The sequence below is a fragment of the Triturus cristatus genome, chromosome 1_2, assembly GCF_964204655.1.
Source record: "Triturus cristatus chromosome 1_2, aTriCri1.1, whole genome shotgun sequence".
In the NCBI taxonomy this organism is placed as follows: domain Eukaryota; kingdom Metazoa; phylum Chordata; class Amphibia; order Caudata; family Salamandridae; genus Triturus; species Triturus cristatus.
Window position 1 is genome coordinate 977980002 of NC_140580.1, and position 22859 is coordinate 978002860.

The 22859-nt window shown below is 40.7% G+C and overlaps 1 protein-coding gene across 1 annotated transcript in view; it reads right to left on the reverse strand.

Moving 5' to 3' along the window:
* LOC146868498 (ectonucleoside triphosphate diphosphohydrolase 8-like) overlaps window positions 1-22859 on the reverse strand; it is a 140016-nt gene that overhangs the window by 57078 nt on the left and 60079 nt on the right. The window contains exons 4-7 of the mRNA XM_085610661.1: window positions 19156-19303; window positions 14461-14620; window positions 6283-6513; window positions 3840-4106 (exon numbers count right to left, since the gene is read on the reverse strand). Coding sequence (XP_085466787.1) covers window positions 3840-4106; window positions 6283-6513; window positions 14461-14620; window positions 19156-19303 — 806 coding nt within the window. The remainder of the gene's footprint in view (window positions 1-3839; window positions 4107-6282; window positions 6514-14460; window positions 14621-19155; window positions 19304-22859) is intronic.

The window sequence follows — 22859 nt, forward strand, 5'->3', positions numbered from 1 at the left end:
TCAGATATCAGTGCTTATTCAATTTTACCAATGTAGGGATCAGCTATTAGGTCCAGAGGGGAATTAATGTCTGCAAATGTAATCATTGGTATTTGTCTGGTGTGTCACACAAGCACAAAAATGTACCTGCTATAAATCAACTGAGTGCAGTACATGGAGAGGATAATACATGCAGTAGGGTGCAGGGGTGGAGTGAAAGAGAGACAAGGGTGGATACATCCTTCTCTGTGTGATAGTGATCCTGCAGGTCCAATACCTCTATCTGAGAGAGGTGCCAGAGGCTCTGCCACTGTAAGCCACTTTTCGCAGTGGCAGCATCTTCTCTATTTGTTTCTTCTAACACATTGTTAGACTAGCAATCCTTGGCGTGGTTCTCCCCTAACTGTTTGCCTTCAACTCTCCTGTTTTGCTGACTTATTTTTTGCTGGCTTTAGGACTCTGCACACTTTACCACTCCTAACCAGTGCTAACGTGCCTTCTCCTTTAAATATGGTAAACCTGACATACCCACTGAGCATATTTAATTTACTTGTAAGTCCCTAGTAAAGTGGTACTCTACGTACCGAGGGCCTAAAAAGTTAAATGCTAAAAGTGGGCCAGCAGCACTGATTGTGCCATTCACTTAAGTAGCCCTTTCAAACATGGCTCATGCCTGTAATTGCAGCCTGAGTGTGTAGTTTGAACTGCCATTTTAACCTGGCAAAATAAACCTTTTGCCACGCCCAAACCTTTTTATTTAATGCATATAAGTCACACCTGGGGTAGGCCCTGAACAGCCCAGAGGGCAGGGTGCAATGCATTTAAAATGTGGGACATGTAAGTTTTACATGTCCTGGTAGTGAAAAACTTTAGAATTTGTTTTTCACTACTTCCAAGTGGGAACAGATAACCAGTTCATGTTAGATGTCTTTGGAATTGTAATGAAAAATCCTCTCTTATGGTAAAGTCAGATTCTAAATTACAATTTTGAAATGCCACTTTTAGGAAGTTGGCATGTTCCTGCCTTAGCCATTTAGGGCCTGCTGCCTGTCTCTGGATCACATGACTGGGTGTAGTTGGGTCGTCTCTATTCCTCCAAGGCAGTCACACAAAATAGAGGGCTTAGGTGTGCCTGGATGGGCCTTCACTAGCAGGATGGGAGGGTGGAGCTGGGCACAGCACTACTTACACTTGAATAGGCTGTGTCCTGCCTCCATACAAGGGGCTGCATACCCCCTGTAGTTAGTGCCTGCAGCCTGTCTCTGGGTCACATGACTGGGTGTAGTTGACGACTGAGCTTTGTGTATTCCTCCTAGGCAGTTACACACAATAGGGGGCTTAAGGTGTGCCAGGATGGACGACAGACACCAGCTCTTCAGTACGCTTTTGGACCTGTGGCCACTCTGCCAGGAAGAAAGACTGCTGTGCTACTGAAAGGACTGCCACTCTACTGGACTGCTGCCCTGCTGGACTACTACCTTGGTGGACTGCTGCCTTGCTGGATTGCTGATCTGTTTCCCTCCTGCCTTAGTTACAGTGATTTGACTTAACCCTGAATCCAGAGGGGCTCTAACGGCTAGTCTGCTGGTCCCGTTTGGAGCCACAGGGACATAACAGGCTCCCAGCCACCTGAACCAGCATCTAGATCCAGCTGGAGTTAGCCCTTGACCCTCCAGTTGTGCCACTCAGGAAGGCTCAATTAAAGATTTTGGTCTGTTTGCGACTGTGAACGGGCCCATCGACTCGAAAACCTTGTCACTTGCACTGCCCTTCAATGAGACATTCCATCAAACCGACTCTTAGTGCAACAGCATCAACTGCCGCAGTGACCGCCAACGCAAAGCACAAGTCCTGACCGTCCACGATGCCAACAGGATCTTCGTTCTACAGCAAAGATTGTCGAATGCCTAGCCGACTCTTTGCACTATTTCCACGAGCATCCACGACTCTCTCAGTGCTCCACCTGCCCCTTCGACTACGAACGTAACTCTTGGTGCTGGACTGAGAAGGTAACCTTTCAGTGAGACTAACCTGGTCCCTGTATTCATCATGGTTTGCCTGAACTAGTGACTTTCTCACTGTCTCACCAAGATAGCCGCAATTGGTGCTTTGGGCTCTCAGGTGCTATTTTCACCTAAATCACATAACTCTGGTTCCACTGACTGGATTTTTGTCATTTTGGTGGCAAATTATTGATTCAATTTTGCTCCATTTTTCCAAATTGGTGTGGGATTTTTCTTGTGTTGTGTTGTCACATTAATACTGTTTGAAGTGCAACATAAATACTTTACACATTGCATCTAAGTTAGGACTGACTGCTCTGTGCCAAGCTACCAAAGGGTTGAGCACAGGTCAATTTGGGGTTTGCTTGTGTCTCACCCTGATAAGGATTGTGGTTGCTGCTTGAGTAAGGGTTTCAACCCCCCCCCCCCAAACTAGTAACCCAATTTCTTACCCACAGCTTTTTCAAAGTACAATTCTCTTTACACCACCACACCATCTCCAAAGTCAAGAGAGCAACTACAACTCTGATGTTTTGCTCTGGATTACACTGTGCCTCTGAGTATTTCTGAAACTAAAACCCATTACTATCTCCTATCTATGTTATATAGACCCTTTAGCTGCATTATTCTCTCCTGATTTCAACCTGGTATCACCCAAGTGGTGTGCCCTACCTCTTTCGAAGAAAGCACATGATTCACTGTGGGGGAACGTCCACCTCCAAGCCCCCTATGTTTTAGTACTGAAGGATAGTGATAGAAGTTCAGTCATTATGCTCATTCTAGTTTTTTTTATTTGAGGGGATCACCCAAAGGACTGAGTTCTGCTCCCTACTCGCTATTGCTCTATCATATAGTAATCTATAGGACTGTGGTAGTCTACTGAAATCATTTGAAACATGTCAATGTACTTTAAATTCCCTATGCTCATTTAGTAAGCCCCCAATCTCTGCTAAGGTATCTGTAGTGGAAAGAGATGAGGGACTTTAGGCTGTAGGTCCTTTATTTTATTTTCCACAGACTCTGGGTCTCTCTTTAGGTGGATGGTTTCCAGAAGTAGGGAGACAAAAGGCTAGTTCAGGCTTCATTCTTGTTTCCTTATTTGGCTCTAGCTGTCACATTCTTTGCCATAAGTGACAATGATGGGCGGACACGCGAGCCGATGTGAATACTTCATTTTGGTTTACATTCATATCTACATATCTATATACTGTAGCCTACTTCTATGTCAGTTAATCTCAGCCAATGATTGGTCTAATTCATCTGGTAGAAGAGTCTTCTCCCATTATATACCATCTCCTCCACTTCCTACTTGTTGGTCCATTGTAGTCTGAACCCCAGGATGAGTGAGCCGCCTTTGCTTGGTGGATTTCACTCCATCTACATTTACCCAGGAAATAACTGCCAGCCTCAAAGTTACACATTTTTGAATACCATACATTGCATAAAGTTTTATATTGCGAGTCACTCTAGCAGCATAACTATTGCTGTAAATACCTACCAGCTAGGGTGAACACCTATCCAGTTTTGGTGGCAAAATGACGCAGATTTAGAACATTCCATTACAAATAACCAGGAGGTAGGCACACATCAAATCACTTTGAGAGACACTGGAATGCGGCAAAACAGAAGAAAATGTCCAGTAACTTTAGAATGGTGCACAATAGAAAAGGAATGTGCAGTATCTGGGTGTCTATTTTGCCTGCATTGCAGCATGTTCTAAATGCTTACAGAAAAAAGGGCTAGTATGAAACCTTTGTTCCACTGGTTTATGGTCAAAGAGAGCAATAGTAAGGAAGACTGCTCAGTTCAACACAGTCACACTTAGACCTCTACAATGAAAGGTGGACATATTCTTACATAAAAGCGACCGTGCACAGGTGGCTGGTAGACTCCATCAAACGTGCAATTGGTCTTCTTCTCGCAGGCTGAGAAGTTGAAGATGCCCCTCTGAGCATCTCTGCACTCTCCAGGATTTCCTGTGCCAGTAACTGTGATGTTCCACGAGGGTGGCTTCAAAGCTGGCGGAGCAACACACGACTTGCTGTACAAAGCAGCCAGGGACACATTTCTCTCAAATCCTCTAGGATAGCATGGATTGGTAGAGACATTTTTAAATTTCTGGTCCTGTGAAGGGCACAAACAAACGAGTGAAGATGCAATGTTATTAATAAGACACAAATTGATATTATATATTTTAGATATGAATCCTGAATAGTTCACAGTCCAAACCAGGATTGTTTCCCACACAAAAGACCTACAGCAGTTAAAAGAAAATGCCACTCCTAGATTATTGGATGTTAAATTCAGTGGTAATTCGCAGGATCGGTATTTAAACTACTTTTTTTCGCCTCATGAAAGATAGGTCACTCACTACGTCAATTTGAAAATTAAAGATTTCAGAGACAGAGCCCCAATGGTCCATTAGGGCTCCAGGAAAGAATATTTTACATATCATTTTATTAGTATTTTAAACTCGGGTTGGATATTTAGCTCAAATAACAGTCTGTTACTTAATTGCTTTTTAAACTCATCACACTCAAATTAGAATAAAAATCCAAATAAAAGAAATAAAGGCGTTTAATGACACTTTTCTACATAAGTGCATCCGGATTACAGTTCTTTCTCGAACAAAAAACAAAGGAAGAAATGAGACCTGCCAAAGGAAATCAAACATTGCTATATCTGTGAGCTGTAAAAAGATTATGCATGTAACCCAGGCAGATTTGTTTCACTCAGATCAATAACTTTCTCTATTTCATACTAGATAAACAAATCGCAAGATCTCAGTCTTGTTGGGTAGGCGAATGCCTTATTATACTTCCTCACTCTATCACATCCCGACAAGGATTGTGTATTCATTACAGATAGAGGAGCTAACGTTGTCCATGGCTTGTGTGTTCTAAGTACAACGCAGACATTAGATGATAGCTGAATTGCAATCGTTTTTCCAACTAACCGCGATGGTTGGTTTGATAAAAAAGAGAAAGGGATTTAGTACTTTCATGTCTTGACTTGTTACGGTCTTATAATGTAAGGATGTTAGATTTAGTAACCCACTCATTGATAGGGACTCATTCTCTCCCATTTGCACCTTTTGGCATCGTTGCTGTCTATGTAAACTGGACCCTTCTCCACAATTTCGCAAAATCACTTTACTTGCCGTATAGTACCAAGTATATACAAAACAATCATTTGGGGCATTGATGTTCTGACACCCCGATTGCACATCATTGTTTCCAAGTACACAAATGCTGGATGGATGTCTCCATGCCAAGCCCTGCACTCAAAGTTTAAAGAGTGGATATTAAACCTATATTGCCAAAGGATGTAGAACTGCATTTTTTTAAAAGGGAGTCCACTGTCTTGTAAGGATCTCCAAATTAAAAGTTTCTAAAACAGAAATTCCTCTTCAATGCTCATACATTTTAATTTTCCTTTCAGAAAAGAATAACAATGCATTGGTATGTCTGCCATGTGTTACACCCATGCCTGTGGAGAGCTAATCCAAATGCAGTTTCGAAATTAAAGAAGTCAATAGGGCTAGGTAAGGAGTTAGGCCTCGCTTGACAACAAAGGAGTCGAACTGGCTTAGCATGGTCTAGCAGGTGAGGTACCAAACCATACATGCAGTGTTTTGCCAGCTCCAGCAACATATTGCTGTGTGATTGTGGGATTTAGCATTACCATGTTCAGAGAAACTCACAGCTTGGCCGCTCATTTCCAAAGCGTGGAGTGAATTTCTTTGAAATGTAAAGACCATGTGAAGCGGATATGTTCATCTCTTTCTGAACTTCCTCTCAGGGTGCACTACAATTGATTGCCAAAACTTGCTTTCACTTTAGGAAGGTGTGGGGTGAGAAGTCTTACTAGATGAATTTTACCATCAAGAAATATGAAGAAAGCCATCAAGCTAAGTTCCTTGACAATGATTTGTTTCAGCGGATAATAGGTCATTCTAGCTAGCATGTGCATGGACTTGTTCAGCCCCTGCAACCCTTTCCAAACACCAATGCCTCTCTCAATGCCAACAGGGTCTGGTTGCTCTTGAGAAAGCCTAACCGTGGAACAATATCATCCAACCTTGGCCCAGAACCTGAAGACAACACTCTGCACCTGTGGGATATTTACCCAGTCCTAAGCTGTGTAACTGGCACTAATGCAATATGAAAGCTGCGTAACATAAGGCATAAATGTGCATCAGGAGCCCTGATAAATGCTGAAATCACATTCTTCATCCCAGACACCACTGCAATTGATGGTGTGTAGGCGCACACATAACAATGAATAGCGCACATCTTACCTCTAAGATTTTACCGAGATATCTTTCCAATGCCTCAAATATACCATAGCAGAGGTAGCTGTGAGTGTACACTGTGTAGCTGTAGCCGTACAGTCGAAAGAACACGCTGGAATCCTTGCTCCTGATAGGGTCGCTGGGAATGAATGTCATTTCAGTGGAGGCTCCTCCCATGTCCATTGCTCCCACAATCTCAGCTGACTTTGGGTGGACCCATTCACCTGCAAAAGTGTACTGCACCAGGCACAGATAGAGAAGAGAGGCAAAGAAGGAGGTGGTCACTGTAAAGCCAATGCTACTGTCAGGATTGATACAGCAATAACAGTTTACTACGCAAAGATCTGACCTTGTGTCACTGCAGGTTTTCTGCAACAAAGAGTTAGCAGCTACAGTTACACCAGGAATGGTTTTAGGGTTGTCATGCGCTATAAAAGGATACATATCCATATCTATCTATACACTGCATTTTGTGAATGTGAATAAAAAGACACTTACCAGTATGCATCTGTTCTTGGCATGTAGAGCAGCGGAGATTCATACTGTAGCATGGATATGGATGAACTAGTCAGGCAGATTTGTGTACGCTTTTCCGCCACTCCCACTCATTCTGCTAGTAGTACGCAAGCTCAAGCAACAGTCTCTCAAAATGATCCTAGTTGCTCCCACATGGGCACGGCAACCATGGTTCACTCCTCGAACTCTCAGTAGTTCCACACCAGAAGCTCTGTCTCTTCCCAAGACTGCTCACACAGAACCATGGAGACATAAGGCACCCAGATCCAGCACAACTGAATCTAGCAATCTGGCTCCTGAAGTCCTAGAGTTCGGTTACCTTAACCTCCCACCTGAATGTATGAATATTATTAAGGAAGCCAGACGCTCTACTACTAGAGCTTGCTATGCAGCTAAATGGAAACAATAGATCCATTAGATGCTTCAATTCAGAACATTGTCTGCTATTTGCTATATCTGCAAAGATGGAATCTGGCATACTCATCAATCAGATTACATCTAGCTGCCCTTGCAGTCTACCTACAAAACAGGCAACATTTGTCATTGTTTAGGGTACCCGCTATCAAAGCCTTTATGGAAGGCCTCAAAAGAATAATTCCACCCAGACTACCACCCACTCCAGTGTGGAACCTTAACATTGTTCTTACTAGACTCATGGGTCCCCCATTTGAGCCTTTACATAAATGTAATGTAATTACAATTCCTTACATGGAAGGTAGCCTTCCTTGTCGGAATCACTTCTCAGAAGAGTAAGTGAGATCCAGGCTTTAACCATACAAGAGTCATTCTTACAAATACATTGTAACAAAGTGGTTCTCAGGAAAAATCCAAAATTCCTTTCAAAAGTCATTTCTGCTTTCCATCTTATCCAATCAGTAGAGTTACAGGTATTTTTCCAAAACCCTGATTCAGTAGCAGAAAGAGCTCTTCACACGCTAGATGGCAAAAGAGCTTTACTTTATTACATAGACAGGACTAAAGCTTTTAGAAAAACAAAACAACTTTTTGTGGCTTTCCCATCCCCTCATAAAGGCAATCCCATCTCCAAAGCCGGAATTGCCAGATGGATAGTAAAATGCATTCAAATATGTTACCAGAAAGCAAAACGTACACTAACAATTCCCCCAAGAGCGCATTCAACTCGCAAACTGGGGGCTTCCATGGCATTCTTAGGGAATAGTCCCCTAGAACACATTTGTAAGGCATCAACATGGTCTACAACACACACATTCACTAAACACTATTGTGTAGATATGCAGGCGAAGCAACAGGCTTCTGTAGGCCTGGCTGGTCTTAAGACACTTTTTTCAAACCACTGCCACTGATACAGGCGACCACCGCTAGGGGAGACACTGCTATACAGTCTATGCTACAGTATGAATTCCGCAGCTCATATGCCTAGAACGGAAAATGCTACTTACCAGTATCCATCTGTTCTTGGCATGTAGAGCTGCGGAGATTCATACGCCCACCCGCCTCCCCGGAGCCTGTATCTGTTCCAGTGTTATCTTAATTAGATACATTCACATGGACATCTCTTCTACTTCTTACTGACTCCATCATTTCCCATCATGGCGAAAAACTATCGGAGGATGGAGTTGAAGCCCATGCACACTTTCGTCCAAGGGAGGAGTCACCTATCTTGTGACTACAAAAGGCTTCTTCCAAGACAACAACAATGTGCAAGCATCCGAGGCCAACACCAGATGGCGATCTATGCTACAGTATATATTCCGCAGCTCATATGCCTCGAACATATATATATATATATATATCGTCGGAACCCGATGTGAGTATTCAGGAAACCTTCGTATCACGCGTCGGATACAAAGAAAAAGTCACACTCCAGGATCGTGGTCCAGCAAATATTATATTTGAATCAGCGGCAAACACATATATATATGTATATATGTATATATATATATATATATATATATATATATATATATATATATATATATATAAAGGCATTTATTACTTTCTTATTGTCTTTGACAAATCTGCACATAACTTTGCAAAAAAAGGTTCATCGATACAGTACAAATGACTGAAAGGAATTACATCAAACTTAGAACTTTCCTTAAAGATTTTTGCTTAGTTGGCTTGGTGTAGATATATTTACTAGTTTTCGAGAAATCAACATTTAAAGGGAGGCTTGGTTTGGGCATGAAGGGGTTGCACCCTAAGAAAAAGTTAGAGATATACTGGCAGTTTAGGATTCACTGGTCTGTGAATCCAACATTTGAAAAATACTCAAATTCTATTAGCCGTGGGGGATTTTTCTCCCTTCTGCCACTTTGTATCTGAGGGTCCAAATTTGGATCCACAGACCCGAGGGGATATGATTGGCTGGCCGCAACATGAGACAAAGTGTTGCAGTCACCATTACAGAACCCGGAGACCTTGTCAATAAGAAATAAGAAAAGGGCACATAAAAATGTAAATTAAAAAAGAGCACATAAGTTGGCATAATCCACTGAAATTCAGCAGTTAGGTATTACAACGCACACAATACGACTCACGGTCGTTCGAAACATTGTTCTCCAGCTAACTGTTTTTGTGTAGCATTGCCAACGAAATTGTTTTTGCATGGCAGACAACTGAGAGGTATGTTCTGTGTTGTTTGCGTTTTAACACATAACTGGTGAATTTCTGTGTTTTTGTGCATTTTAGCCTTAATTATTAGCTATGCTTTTTTTAACAAGTTTTACTTTTTATTATGGTTTACTTTATTTTGCATTGATGCTGTGGAAGCTCTTTGGCACGCGCAACAGAGGTCATCTGCAGGAACTGGCTTTCTGCCCAACCTCTACCTCTGCCTTCCAAACAAAGCCAGACAAATATTCTAGTTTTTGGCTTTGGTTGGGCTTTTTTTGTTTGTTTTTACAGTGCCTGATACTCATGAGCCATACCCAACTTGCAAGTCAGGTACAAAATGTCTATCGAATACAGCATTGTACACTTTTTGAGTAAAATTCTACTTTCATGCCAAGTTTGGTGTAAATATGTTCAACTTTTCGGGCTGTACATAAGCAAAATGTCCTATGGGAGCTAAAATGGGAAATAATTCACTATCTTTTAACTTTTCTTCCCATAGACAAATCTTCACGAAACTTGCCATGCCGTAACTCAGCTGTTTGATTTCACCGATTGCCAAGATCCAGGGAAATCTGTCCATGGGGTAAATGTTATAGGTAATTCAAAAACACCTTTTCTATGGAAATGGCTCAAGCTTAACTAGAATATACAGCAGCAGCGAAGGGTGATGGTGGCTACTGGAGGGCTATAGAGTTGGTCCTTAAAAGTATTTCATGTCTGTGTTCTAGGGTATTATCCCAATTACCTTGATTTGGTAAGCATGGCATTGACTTTAACATTGCTTATCATGGTAGAAGCTTTTAGGGCCTTTACAGCACCACACAATGTGGTGAAGACATGTATATTGATATCTAAGTATTGGATCATAATCAAGCTGATGTGTTGCCCACATTTCTTCTTGAACAGTGGAGCACTAACTTTTACTTTCCCTGCTATTGACATGGATCACAGGTATTATGAAAGACTTTAAAGCCCTTCACTTGTATTTGAACTACCTCTGTCTCTTAAAATACTCTTAAATACGTACCAATGTAGATCACAATTAAAACACCACTGCATTCAACATCCAAGCATGGCAAGTGAATGGTTGAAGTTCTCTAATCTTCTGGGCACACAAGCACAGGAAATAGCCATGTTGAATTGACCAGAACTGTGTGCAGTTAAGGAAGTGATATGCACAGACTGGCTGAGAAAATTGGTGTACGGAAAGGAAATGGGAAGGGTTACAGTGAAAGTTATCTGAAATATAAAACATCAAGGGGCAGCATCTTGTGTGATTCAATGAAGGGAAGTAAGATATCACCACTGTATAACATCGGGAATAGCAGTCACCTTCAGGCATAGATGGCAATAAGGGCAATCTATTCTCTTGACTAAAGGCTCAACAGCTTAAGTTGAAGATAGCAAGAAGCTATATACAATAGGAAGAGTTTATGTCATAAACTCTTCCTATTGTATAAAAAGTTTTTTGAAGAGTTTTTTACAATTGTTGTCAATGCGATGCCGTAATTTTAAACTTCACAATCACTCTGCACGTCACGCTTTTTTCACTCATTGTATGAGCACCTGAATACTATTATTGTGAAAATAAATGTTTCACATGAACTGTCTTATGTCCCTATGTACATTGTTTTTGCTCCCTTAAACAAAATTATTTTTCATATCTTTAGTCATAGTGCTCTCCCTAGGATCACTTTGCAGTTGGTCCTTTTTGGCCACACCAGAACCATTGTTCTTCTACCTCACCGAGGAAGACAACACAAGCAACATTACATCAAATGCATCCTTCATACCTACCCTGATTTTGGGAAAACACTAGAGGACTGCATCGTGGAGGGAACGGAGCGTTACCTCCACCAGTCAAAGTCACATACCCTCACAGACGTGAAACTCTTTCTAGCCTGTGGGATCTCCAGTTCTTATCCCCCCCCCTCAGTGACACCAGATTTCAGAGGCTGGTATGGTGCTTAGAAACTCTTCAAGGGCTGAACAGGAGTTGATCCAAAATCAACCTTATTTCACCTGGTCTCGATGCAGGATGCAGAGATGTTTTACCTCTGCTTCATGGAAATGTAACAAGTACAGAATAGGAGACTTTTTTGAGTCTCCGTGTTGCCTCCTCCCTTGCCATCCGTTCAAATGGAGCTACAGTGAGCGGCAGGTCCTCGCTGGGTCCTACCCTTCCCGCTGTGCCACACCACCACAATGCATTCGTGGAGAGTTCATGATTTTGGTTCACCACAGCGCTCTAATAATCTAGCCCCTTTGTTGCGCCCACACCAATCCCTCTCCACAGCAGGACCTCCAGTGGGCTCCTAGTCTCAAAGCAAGGGGGCGCTTTGGAGCTGTACAAGCAGCCCCTGTCTGTCCTGTGGACCCCCGATTGGGTCTGGCACATCTTACATTACATTAAAAAGAGTGTTGTAATGTAATGAAATGCAGTGTTCTGAAACGTGCAAATTTCTGGAGGTGGAAATTCTTTTAATATCTTTCTGCTTTTAAAAATGGTTGCTTGTAATTTTCAAAGAAACTATTTCTTCCAATGTAATGAAACTTGATATTACTTACTAATATTCTCATTCTTCCCTATGAGGGAAGCACAGATCTTTCACCCAAAAAATAATTTTTTGTCTTTCCTTTTTGTACAGTGATCAGTAACAACTTTTTACGGTGTCCATTGAGAAATATAATGACTGGGACAGTGGTTATGGGTCACTATTTAGGGGCAGAGATGTGTGTTTGATAAAAACAAAAGCTTGAAACTTGGCTTTAAAGTCACTCTGAGAAAAGAATGTGTGTGGGGGACTGTAGTTGAATTGAGGGGTCAGGTTCTTAAAGGATAAATAAGCCTATACACCATAGTCCAAATACAGGATAAGTTTCAACTGGACTCCAAGGTCAGGGCTGGGACTTCCTTGAACATTCTTTACACGAGGAAACTGTGGCTGGTATTTCCACTTTAATCTAGCGACAGCCAACACCTGGCTATGGCCGCCATTGTGGGCTCACGTCTGGATTACTCCAACAGCCTTTATTCCTGCATAAAAGGTCTCTCCTGGCCTAAATGTAGTTCATTCAAAACCAGGTGGCCTGGGTGTTTATAATGCTCCCAGACTGTGTTGAGCTGTTCCCATTCTCAAAATCCTGCATTGGCCGCCTCTTCGAGAGTGAATCACTCGTTCAGAATCCATCTACCGCGGTGCGTGGCAGATTCCTGGCTAAACTTTTAATGAAATACTTTTATTGCTGAACGTGCCAAGATTCTGTAGAGCGCGCGGCGCTTGGGAGGTTGCTCGTTTTTGTTGTTGACTTAGTTTCTGTTAAACTCAATACCTACTCATTTGAAACGTAGCCATAATCATCTACAGTTCAGGAAACCCCCTCATCATTGCTCTCCATCCTCTCAAGTCAGTTACATGATCGCCTAAACATCTTTATGTGCACATTTGCAGAGATCTATAACTACATGTTTCGCACATTTACTCATTTTTGGTGTTTACAAAGTGCATGCTTGAAAATCTTTCATATTTTTCCAGGCATATGCCTGTTTCCCATAAACCTTTAATGCTACAGGTTGTCTGGAAACAAATCAGAGAGTTTAGAGTTAGAGGAAATTGGCCCTTCTACACATTTTCCTTTTTTTCTTTTCGATCCGCGGCCCGTGGAAGGTGTTCTGTGGGGCAGAAAGGCGGGGCGGGGAAGGGGCAGGGTGGGGGGTACTAAAAGCCGGAATATGGATAATTGGAGGTAAGTAAACAATTAAATAAATGAAACGAATGTCATTGCGCGTCCTGTATCGCAAAATGCCCCGCCTTTCTGCCCCACAGAACTCCCTCCACGGGCCGCGGCTGTTCTTTTCCTCCAAAGGAAAAAAAAATATTCACTCCATCACTTGACAGTATTGAATTCCCTGGGGCACCTGCCCACCCCAAGTACACAGTTAATCTAACAATTTTATATGTGAATTAAGTATACAAAATACATTGGAAATGTTTGTGAATAAGCACAAATGGCCTGACTCACAGAACTAACTTAAGACAAAATCCTAAACTTACTACCATTTTGGTATTCACAGAAGGCACTTACTCAGTTTGGTATTCACAGAAGGCACTTACTCATTTCGGTTTTCACAGAAGTTAGGACTCCTAAATGCCTTCTGTGAATACTGAAAGTCTTAAAGTTAGCATATTTCTCAGTTTGGGAGTAGTAAAGTTATACTACTCCTAAACTGAGAAAAATCCTAACTTTCAGACTTTCGCTATTCACAGAAGGCATTTAGGAGTCCTAAAGTTAGGAGTCCTAACTGTGAATACCGAAATTAGTAAGTACCTTCTGTGAATACCAAAATGAGTAAGTGCCTTCTGTGAATACCAAAATGGTAGTAAGTTTAGGATTTTGTCTTAAGTAAGTTTTGTGAATCGGGCCCTAAATTGTGATATTGTAAGTATACCAAAATTTCCAATGACTATCTAATGCCCTTCCTTAGAATGACATATTTACAAACGTTTAAAAGTATCAACGGCTGTGGATATTGGACCACCTGTCAGATTTTGCAGTGGTGAACATCTTCTATGATCTTATAGGTTTGCAGATCATGAATCAGCGAATTATTTGTGGGCAGAGATGACACTTTTATTTCACCTATGTGCAAAAAAGATCTAGTGAGTTAGCCTGTAGGTTGATGAGTAAAATGATGCACGGTGCTTCCCTAGAATGAGTGCTATTGAAGGAAAGTTCTGGGTGTAGACAGCAATGCAAATTGAAGGCCTCAGCATAGACTTAGATCAATAACACCCAGGCAGAGACTGTGCAGACTGCAGCTCTTTGACATACTACAGTCCCAAGCTTGCCCTGGGCACTGAAAGTTTTTTTCCAATGGTAAATGTGCACTCATTTCAGCAAGGCAACCACCACGGCACCTGGTGGTAGGGGCATCAAGGCTTTACCGACCTCTGCTGGGTTTGAAGAAATTGCCTACAGGTCAAAAGCTTTCTTGTCAAAGCTGTGGTCATGCATGACCCCAGTAAGTCTGATGGAAATCGCATAGCATGCTTGCCCTGGACCACTGACCTCGGTAAAGGTTCGCAGCAGGTAGTTGCTGGTAATCCATCCAAGAGACCCCTCTTCCTCCCCGGTGAGAATCCGCGCACCCTGGAAATCCAGAGGGTATGTCTTGATGGTCTTGGACACCTCAGCTAAGATTTGTTCCGCTTGAGTCTGGTTTTTCTTTCTGAAACAACACATCAGGAGGGCTTTTACTCAGTTGTAAAAGTTGTGCCTTATCATTTTTCAAAATGAGGCCAACCAAATAACATGTACTTGGTAATCCACAGAAAAACAATAGCTATGTGAACAAGCTTTGCCAATTATTTCCCATGTGGTTTTGTTATTTTTATTCTAGGACCTTTTACGTCCTTACAGCAAATAAACACCAGCAGATCAAGCAATCCATGCATTTCCTCTAACCTTTCCTTTACTTATGAACTAGAGTTGTAGCACAGTTGATGTCCAGGTGGTTTGAAATCATTTTCTGTTTTACTTCTGCCACCTCTGCCGTGATGTTGATTCATGCCTTCACAGCCTTTAGTGCAAGAAATATGTGGGACTATTAATGTTTGCTTCCTACTCGGTCTCGTATTGTGACCTCATTCTAGGAGCTTAAGAGGTCATTGATGACTGGTGCTTCCAGTGGCGTAGCTAAACATTCTGCGGTCCCTGTGGCGGCCGCCCACCCACAGCAGCCATATGTAAGAGCGGGGTGGAGGGAGTACGGGGGGATTTGGGGGGTGCGCTGCCAATTCCTGCGACGGCTGCAGGTAAGAGTGGGGAGCCCCCCCCCCGCTATGCCACTGGGTGCTTCTTCTATGTAGACCAGTGATCGTACATTCACAAACCACATTCCTTTCAGTGTCTATGCGATACTCTCATCTCTTTACACTTACCATACCCTTGCTCTAAACCCTCAATTGAGGCTCTCAATACTTTCTTTTACAGATTCTTTTTATTGATTCGTCCTACTGCTTCTACGAGTGAGTACTTACAAGAATCTCTACGTGCTCACTCTTACTCAAATTCGAGCTATGATTTAATTGCATACATTTATTCACAGCTTTACCCTACATTCCGTTGTTGCGGTAACAGACTGATATTTAATCAAGACTCCTTAAGTTGTTTTCTGCAGATTTACTTTACTCATTACTCTAACCCACCGAGCCTCTCTCAATTCTTGCTATTCCCAGACAGCAACACGCTGAATTTCTCAATTTTTTGTTACAGCTACATGCTACAACCCATTTTGCTAGCTAGTAACCCTCAGTTTTTAAGAGCTATCCATGGCAAATGCTTTGTTTCATGAGGCATGTACCGTGATTGGCACCACGCTGTGTTATAGACACATGCACGCAAAGGACTGTGTTTGGCTTCTAGTCACTCTGGTGTTTGCACACTGTAATTGTTTCTGAAGATGATTTCATCTGGTGGCTTAATTTACCTTTAAGTGCCTGTTACACACGAAGCATGTACATTTACAATACCTCAGTTGTGCACAATGCTTTATATTGTAGCTTGGGTACCAGTACTTAATTTGTGCCGGTGGTAACCACCACTTAGTTTTGTGGACAAGAGCTAATTTTCAGCCATAAACTTTAACTCAAACCAAGAGAGGGAAGGGCAGAAAAGAGAGAAAGGAGGAAAATATCGATAGCAAAGAGTAACCAAGAGAAGCAGAGATGAAAAAAGAAGTTGCAAGACTGAGAAAAAGAGACAGAAAAGACACAAGCATAGGGTGGTAGAAATAAAAAGCATGAGGTGGGAAGAAGAGTATGCAGCCGTGGTATCTAGCAACCCTGGTTTTCGGCAGCCCCAGTGGCGGGGGCCTGAGGAATCTATAGGCTCCTGCACTTATTTTTTACATATTAAGCACTGATGTGCATCTTTGACTGCCCTTGATTTTTACTGGGCTTTCAAGTAATATTGTTCTTCATTATGCAAGCCTGACGCAAACGTAGGCTTGTTAAAAACATGTCTTCCACTATTTATTTATTTTTAGATAGACGGTGTGTAGAAAGCCAGAAATCGAGTGTCATGACTTATTTTCATTTCAATATAGGGGGACCCCATTTGGATTATTTGTGGGACACAAATGGGATATGGGTACGCTTTTTACTGTTCAGCTATAGGGCGAGTACAGTAACATTCTCTTTATGTTTCCCTCTGGGGCATCATCATGAGCTTGACTCGAGGATACGCCCATGTAATATAAAGTCATAGCAAACCATGATGCGTTTTCGCTTTTTTTTTGTGGTTACTATATGCTGTCCACAAAAAGATTTCTGGTGCCCTTCATGAGGCTTAGAAACATGTGATCTTGTATGCAGGCTTATCATGACTTACAAACTTTGACTGATGATGAAACCTGCCGTTGGGTTGGTATATTTCTCCAAGCTGCAGTATCCTCTAGGAGGACAATGTTAGTGGACTGATTTTATTAATAAATTTCCACTTAGGTTTTTAAATAATTTATCTTGCAGTATGAGATTCAGATTTATTGTGATTGCTGTTAATCTGTAAAAAGTGTCAACTTATGAGTTTTAAATATTAATGATGGGTTGTGGATTGAGGTGCCATTGTTTTCTCTTAATAGGAAATTTGTACGAGAATGTATAATTTGTATGCTTTTTCTGGCTATTTTCTATTGCCGAATAAAGCTGTTGCTGAATCTTAAAATGTATTTATCTATAATGATTGTAAAATTAAACTTGTTTATTTCGTTGATTAAGATCATGTTGTGTTAATTTTCAGAGGAGACGAATCGTTAACACATCTTCACCATCACATTATGTTTTATGTTCCTATGTTATTTTTGTACGTTTACAATTGATAGACTTATGTAATGTTGGATTTTCCTTCTGGTTTATTTTCCAAAAAGTGTTTTGCACCACTTTATTTCATTCACTGTGAAACTGACCACTGCACAGACTCCAACATCAGTTTGGCACTAGATTGTTTTTTCTTTTGATACTTTGCAATGATCAAGTAAGCATTTATTAATAAATTAGCTTAAATTGATCCTGAAAAGGTGCCATTTTGCTTATTCCTTCTTTATTGAAGTTTCTACATAGTGGCTTACTATTGCTGTAAATATTTCTGTAGCTTCTTCGATTTATAGTCATACATGACTCTTAATTTATGCAATGATTTTAAAATAACACCTCAAAAATGCCTCCTGACAACGTTTGGAAATCTATGCTTTATGTATATAATAAAATCTTTGTAAATGCAACGAAGCTGATTTTGGATCTAGGGAAGTCTGTCCTGTTAAAATGCACATTTTTGAATGGACAAGAATTTGATTAGAAGTGTATTTGCCTTACTCAGGACATCCATTAGCACATTCAGATACACATCAGCCTCTGAGTTAACCCTAAATTTAACATAGAAAGGAGTCTCCTTATCACATCCTGGATATTACGGCCTTACTGCAGATAGCTTGAGTGGAACATACCTCTTGAAAACAGAAGCACCCACCTTTTCACAGCTTGAATAGAATCTTCATTTTATGAGTCTTCAGACCCTAAACTTTAGGATCATGGAAAAACAAAGCATCGGTGCACTGCTCAAACCGACCAATGAGGAATCGTGGCTGGAGTCATAAATAATGTATGCATGGAAATGTGTGGGCTGGTCCACTGATGTACTATCACTTTAGTGAACATACTTCACCCCCTTTTGATAATATTTACTTCAAGTTACCATTAATCAAGCTCTTCTAGTAGCCATTTTCAAGCCCAGTTTACCATCCATCCTTCCCAAGGCTATTCAAATCGTTTTCTTTGAGGAATGGTGTGAAAGTCTTTCTTGAAGTCTAGGCAGATTGCATGCATTGCTCTATCTGTATCTGGTTGTTCACTTGTGTTTTTGTAGCTTTTCTTCTTTATGTTTCTCCAGGCTCCAAATTTCATCTTCCTGGTCTGTTTATTGTTTTTTCATATCTTCCTTACAGGGGCAGCATCAATACTACAGGGTCTACATGACTCTTGTATTATTGATAGCATTGGCAGATGAAGGATGGCAGCTGTAACTGGACGCATGTGAGGCTTTAGAAGAAGGTGAAGAGAAAAGCACATTCAATAAAGATGTGAGAAATGTGGAGCAACTAACACAGGCCCAAACAGGCAATTTAAAATTAAAACAATGGAGAGCTCAGGCTTAGCTACACGACCTTGTGATTGATACCAAGAAACATACAAGATCTGAGAATGGGTGTAGTGTTAGGGAGTAGCAGGTGTTTCTTCTCTGTGCACAATCCCCACGGCTGGACTGGGAACTTAAAAAATCTCTTGCAAAACTGATGAATTCAACCCTCTTGTGCAGATATGTTAATGTGCGCCAGAACTCAGAGCAACTCTTTCAAGTTGCCGCTGGGATCTCGTAACATGCACCACCAGTCCATGAGGCCGAAAATGGCTTTCAAGTTACAAAACTGGCCTCCTGGGGCATAAGCCTCCAGGGGGATTGCCCACTGCCCGGCTGACTCGTCCAGTCATGATCATCATATCAGTTTTCATGCATAGTATCTAAAGGTCTCTCTGTCCAGATCAACCACATCGACTGAGCCAAGGTGAGGGAACACCAAACAGTGTGCATCTTTGCATAGCAGTCCAATTCCAAACTGATGTTTCCAACCTATACCAGCAACAGCAGTCAACAGCAGTCCAATGTAGTATTAAAACATTGCATGTTCATGGCAGTCCTGCATCGCTTTACCTTAGAAGCCTCATTCCAGCAGTGGCTCCTAGTAGGATGGGTGTTTCCTTCTGCTGCTTGGTAGGGATCACTGCCATGGCCTTGTCTAGGCAATTCTTCAGGCTTTCACCGGCCTTAGCTGGATCATCAGCATAAAATGAAATCCCTCCTGAAAGACAACAGCACACATGCTGTAAGTGCATAGTTAGTGCACTGACAACGAATCAGAGCTTGTGGAGGCAAGTTTCAGCCTAAGCCTCTGTTATAATTCTTTTCAGGTTTATATGTCCTCACCTTCATAAAATCCAGAACACCTTAACGAAACTCAGACCTTTCAGTCTCTGTGATAATTCTTTTCAGATGTACTTTTTCACACCTTAATAAAGTCCAGGATACAACTCATGTCCTCACAGAACTAACTGCCACATGTTATAATCAATTCTGTAAATGTTGTGTTTTTTCACAGTATGACCATTTACTCTCAACTTTGTTAAATAATAAGCTCACCAGTATGCACACAGAGGTTGTTTAACTTACCACCAGTCTGCCTTTGCATCACCCTTGATCAGGACTACTTCTATATAAGAGAAGATGGAGAAACTGCAGGCGTCTATTTGACCCTACGGGCCCATGCCAAACCATACTCATTGTAACACTGGAGAACGCTTTTCCAAGTTCAGTTTTAAGATGGTTGCATGTTACACATCTATCCAGTTTATGGTATTATAATTATTTCACCCCTGCATTACTTTTCCTACATGCCAGGTTGCTTGATGCAACATTATGCTATTGTATTTCTAGTGGAGATTTGCTTTACTATCTTTATGACTAGGCAAAATATATTCAATTGACATTAAGCAGAAGGTGGGAAGTCCGGCTGCTGCATGTTGATTTTAACTCATTGAAATATTAGAGGGCATTCACAACTTGACTGCCCTGACATGCTGGCTCTAGACCTTTGAGTGTGCCAGAGATATTGCTGTTATTTGATGATGATGATGATGATGCCAGCAAATCATGGCATATTATTCGCAATTCAGGAAAAATGGTTAAGGTTTAGGAACCACCAAGTACGATTACAGTTGACAACAAGACATAATATTGAAATATGAAGTTCTCTAGAATCTGCCAGCATTTGATATTTAGTAGTATAAAAAAATTAGTAACAGAAAGATCAAATGACTTGTATCAATTAGAACAAATATCTATGAAAGCTATGTAAGGGCATCTAACGTTGCTAATTTCAAAGTAAGTGAACAGTATGAGAAGGCTATGTCCTTCACCGAGCTCTTGCAAGATATCCGAGAACTGGAAAAGAAATCAGGGAGAATATATCATCTTAGGCTACCCTGAAGCCTTTTGAAAAAAACTCAGGGATCTTAAACAGTCTTATATACTTCAAAGCTCAAGAACTCAAGCAACTAGTCATGAAAACTGTACAGAAAAATGTACTAGTTGCTAACCTGAAATTTGGAAACTATGAATGAAAGTACTCTCTACAACTTGCTGGTTAATATTTTAGAAATATAAATATAAGAGGGGAGGGAGGGTTGAAGGAAAGAGGTATGACCGGGAGTGGTATTAAGGAATATGTTGTCCGGTGACAACTGGTCTTTCCACTTATTAAATGGACAATCAGTTAATTGCAAGATTGTAAAGCAGTTACCTAAATATTTCTCACTAAGACATATCTGCTTAGTGGGAAAGGTGTGGCACAGCGGCCAGAGTGGCTGACTCCGGAGCACGGGGCTCACGGTTTGATCCCCGGCACCAGTGGCAGCTCAGCTTCATGTGACTGGGCAATATCCCCGGCGGCCCCCAGCACCTAGGTACCCTTAAAGGTGATAAATCAAGCTTTACAAATATGGAATTTAGAATTTTATTTTTACTTTAGGGGGTTGATGTAATCAGCTGTGATAAAGAAGAGATATGGGGGCTTGGAGAGGAGGCTGTTTTCTCTATAATGTGAGCCTTTTAACTTTATTTAAAGGACAAAGAAAAATAGCACATTGTGTTCAGTTTTTCAATTTTTTTTCAACTACTTTATTTTCAATGATAAATATTTCAATGAAAGACTTTGGAATTTCTTCTTCTGCTAGAAAATGTATTTTAGAGTGTTCATTTCTTTTAAATAGAGTGTTAATTTATTTGAAAATATTGATACCATAGTCAACAAAGTAGAGATTCCTCTCCAGTCAACTATTATCTTCCAAAGCTTTAGGTCTGAAGTGGCAGGCAGGAAAATACACCTGCCCACTGCTGCATGAAGATTGTTTCGCCAATTTGAATATATATCCACTCAAAATGTGTCAGAGCTATGAGCGTATCTTCCTGCAGGACTGCTGTGGTTATTGTTTGTCCTTGTCGAGGTCTCGGGACGATCAAATCTCTTCTTCAATGAAAATCTCTTTACTGCTAAACAAGCAGTTCCCAATGTCGGGTATTACAATTTGATTCGAAATAAGGATGAGGCTGCACTCTTCTCATAAGAAGTTAAATATAATTTATGTCATGTGTTTACTTTTTGACTTCCTCAAGGGAATGTCAACAGAGCCGGCCTGACATTGTTTCTTAACACAGAAGATCAAAAACTATATTCACACCTACAGCGGTTTTGTGGTTATCACTTCTAATTAAGCAAATTATCCAAGGGAGTGGGCATTCCCAGATAGTTATAAACCAGGGTGGAGTATTGGTTTATAGTGATTTATGGCATTATATAATTTTATGTGGCTGAAATAGTTACCCTTTCCACATCGGTTTCATCCTCTCTGTTGCCTAATAAATCCTTAATTTCAAAATGATAACATTCTCATAGATAATGGATGTTTTTTTAATCTTCGGCTTATATGTACTGGAAAAGATTTTTTAGACTGCAGGTAGCTATTTCCAAATAGAGCTCATGTTTAAAATGAATACATTTACACTCCTGTGGGTAGTAAGATCTGCCAAATGAGTTGCTGCTTGGACATCTAATTTTTCCTTTTACGTTTTTCTACTTCAATTTGTCAGTAGTTGCATCTACCTGCAAGCTCATGCAGTGGCTGCAAATAATTTTTATTGTGGGTTAAATGTAAGGAAATTATAAAACATGCTTAAAAATATATTAATTGTCTACTAAATGTTTCTCCAAATGCCAAACAAATATATTTGAAAGGTAAATAATTAAAAAACATTTTAAATAAAATAAAACTACTAATTTTAAGGGCAGTAAAAATTGACTCAAGGGCATAGGGAAGCCCCCACGTTACCAGCTTAAGCAGGGGTGCTTGGGACAGATTAAATGTTTTAAGGCCCTTCTTAACTTTCATCCCTAGCTTGTATGTCATTGAAAGTCAGAAAAAGAAACATAAATAATGGACGAATTAAGTACCAGTATATAACTGTGTGTCAAAGAAACCTAAACCAGTGACAAAAGGAATATCATTTATTTAAATGAAAAAGAAAAAATAAGTTAGAGGCAAAGCAATGTGTTACCAGGACAGGAGGAAAGCGGGATGCAAATAAGTAAAGAAGGAAAGTTAAAATCAAGCATGATAAAACATAAATACAAAAGAAAGATAGAAAGAATGACGAAAAATGAAGGGTAAGAGAAGAAAAGAATGAATCTTAGAAATAAAGATAGCAGGAAGAAAAAAGAAAGGTGCAAAGAAATGAAAGTAAAAGATGGAGGCAAGAAAAAAAGAAGGAAAGCAGAATAATAGAATGAAAGAATGGAAGTATAA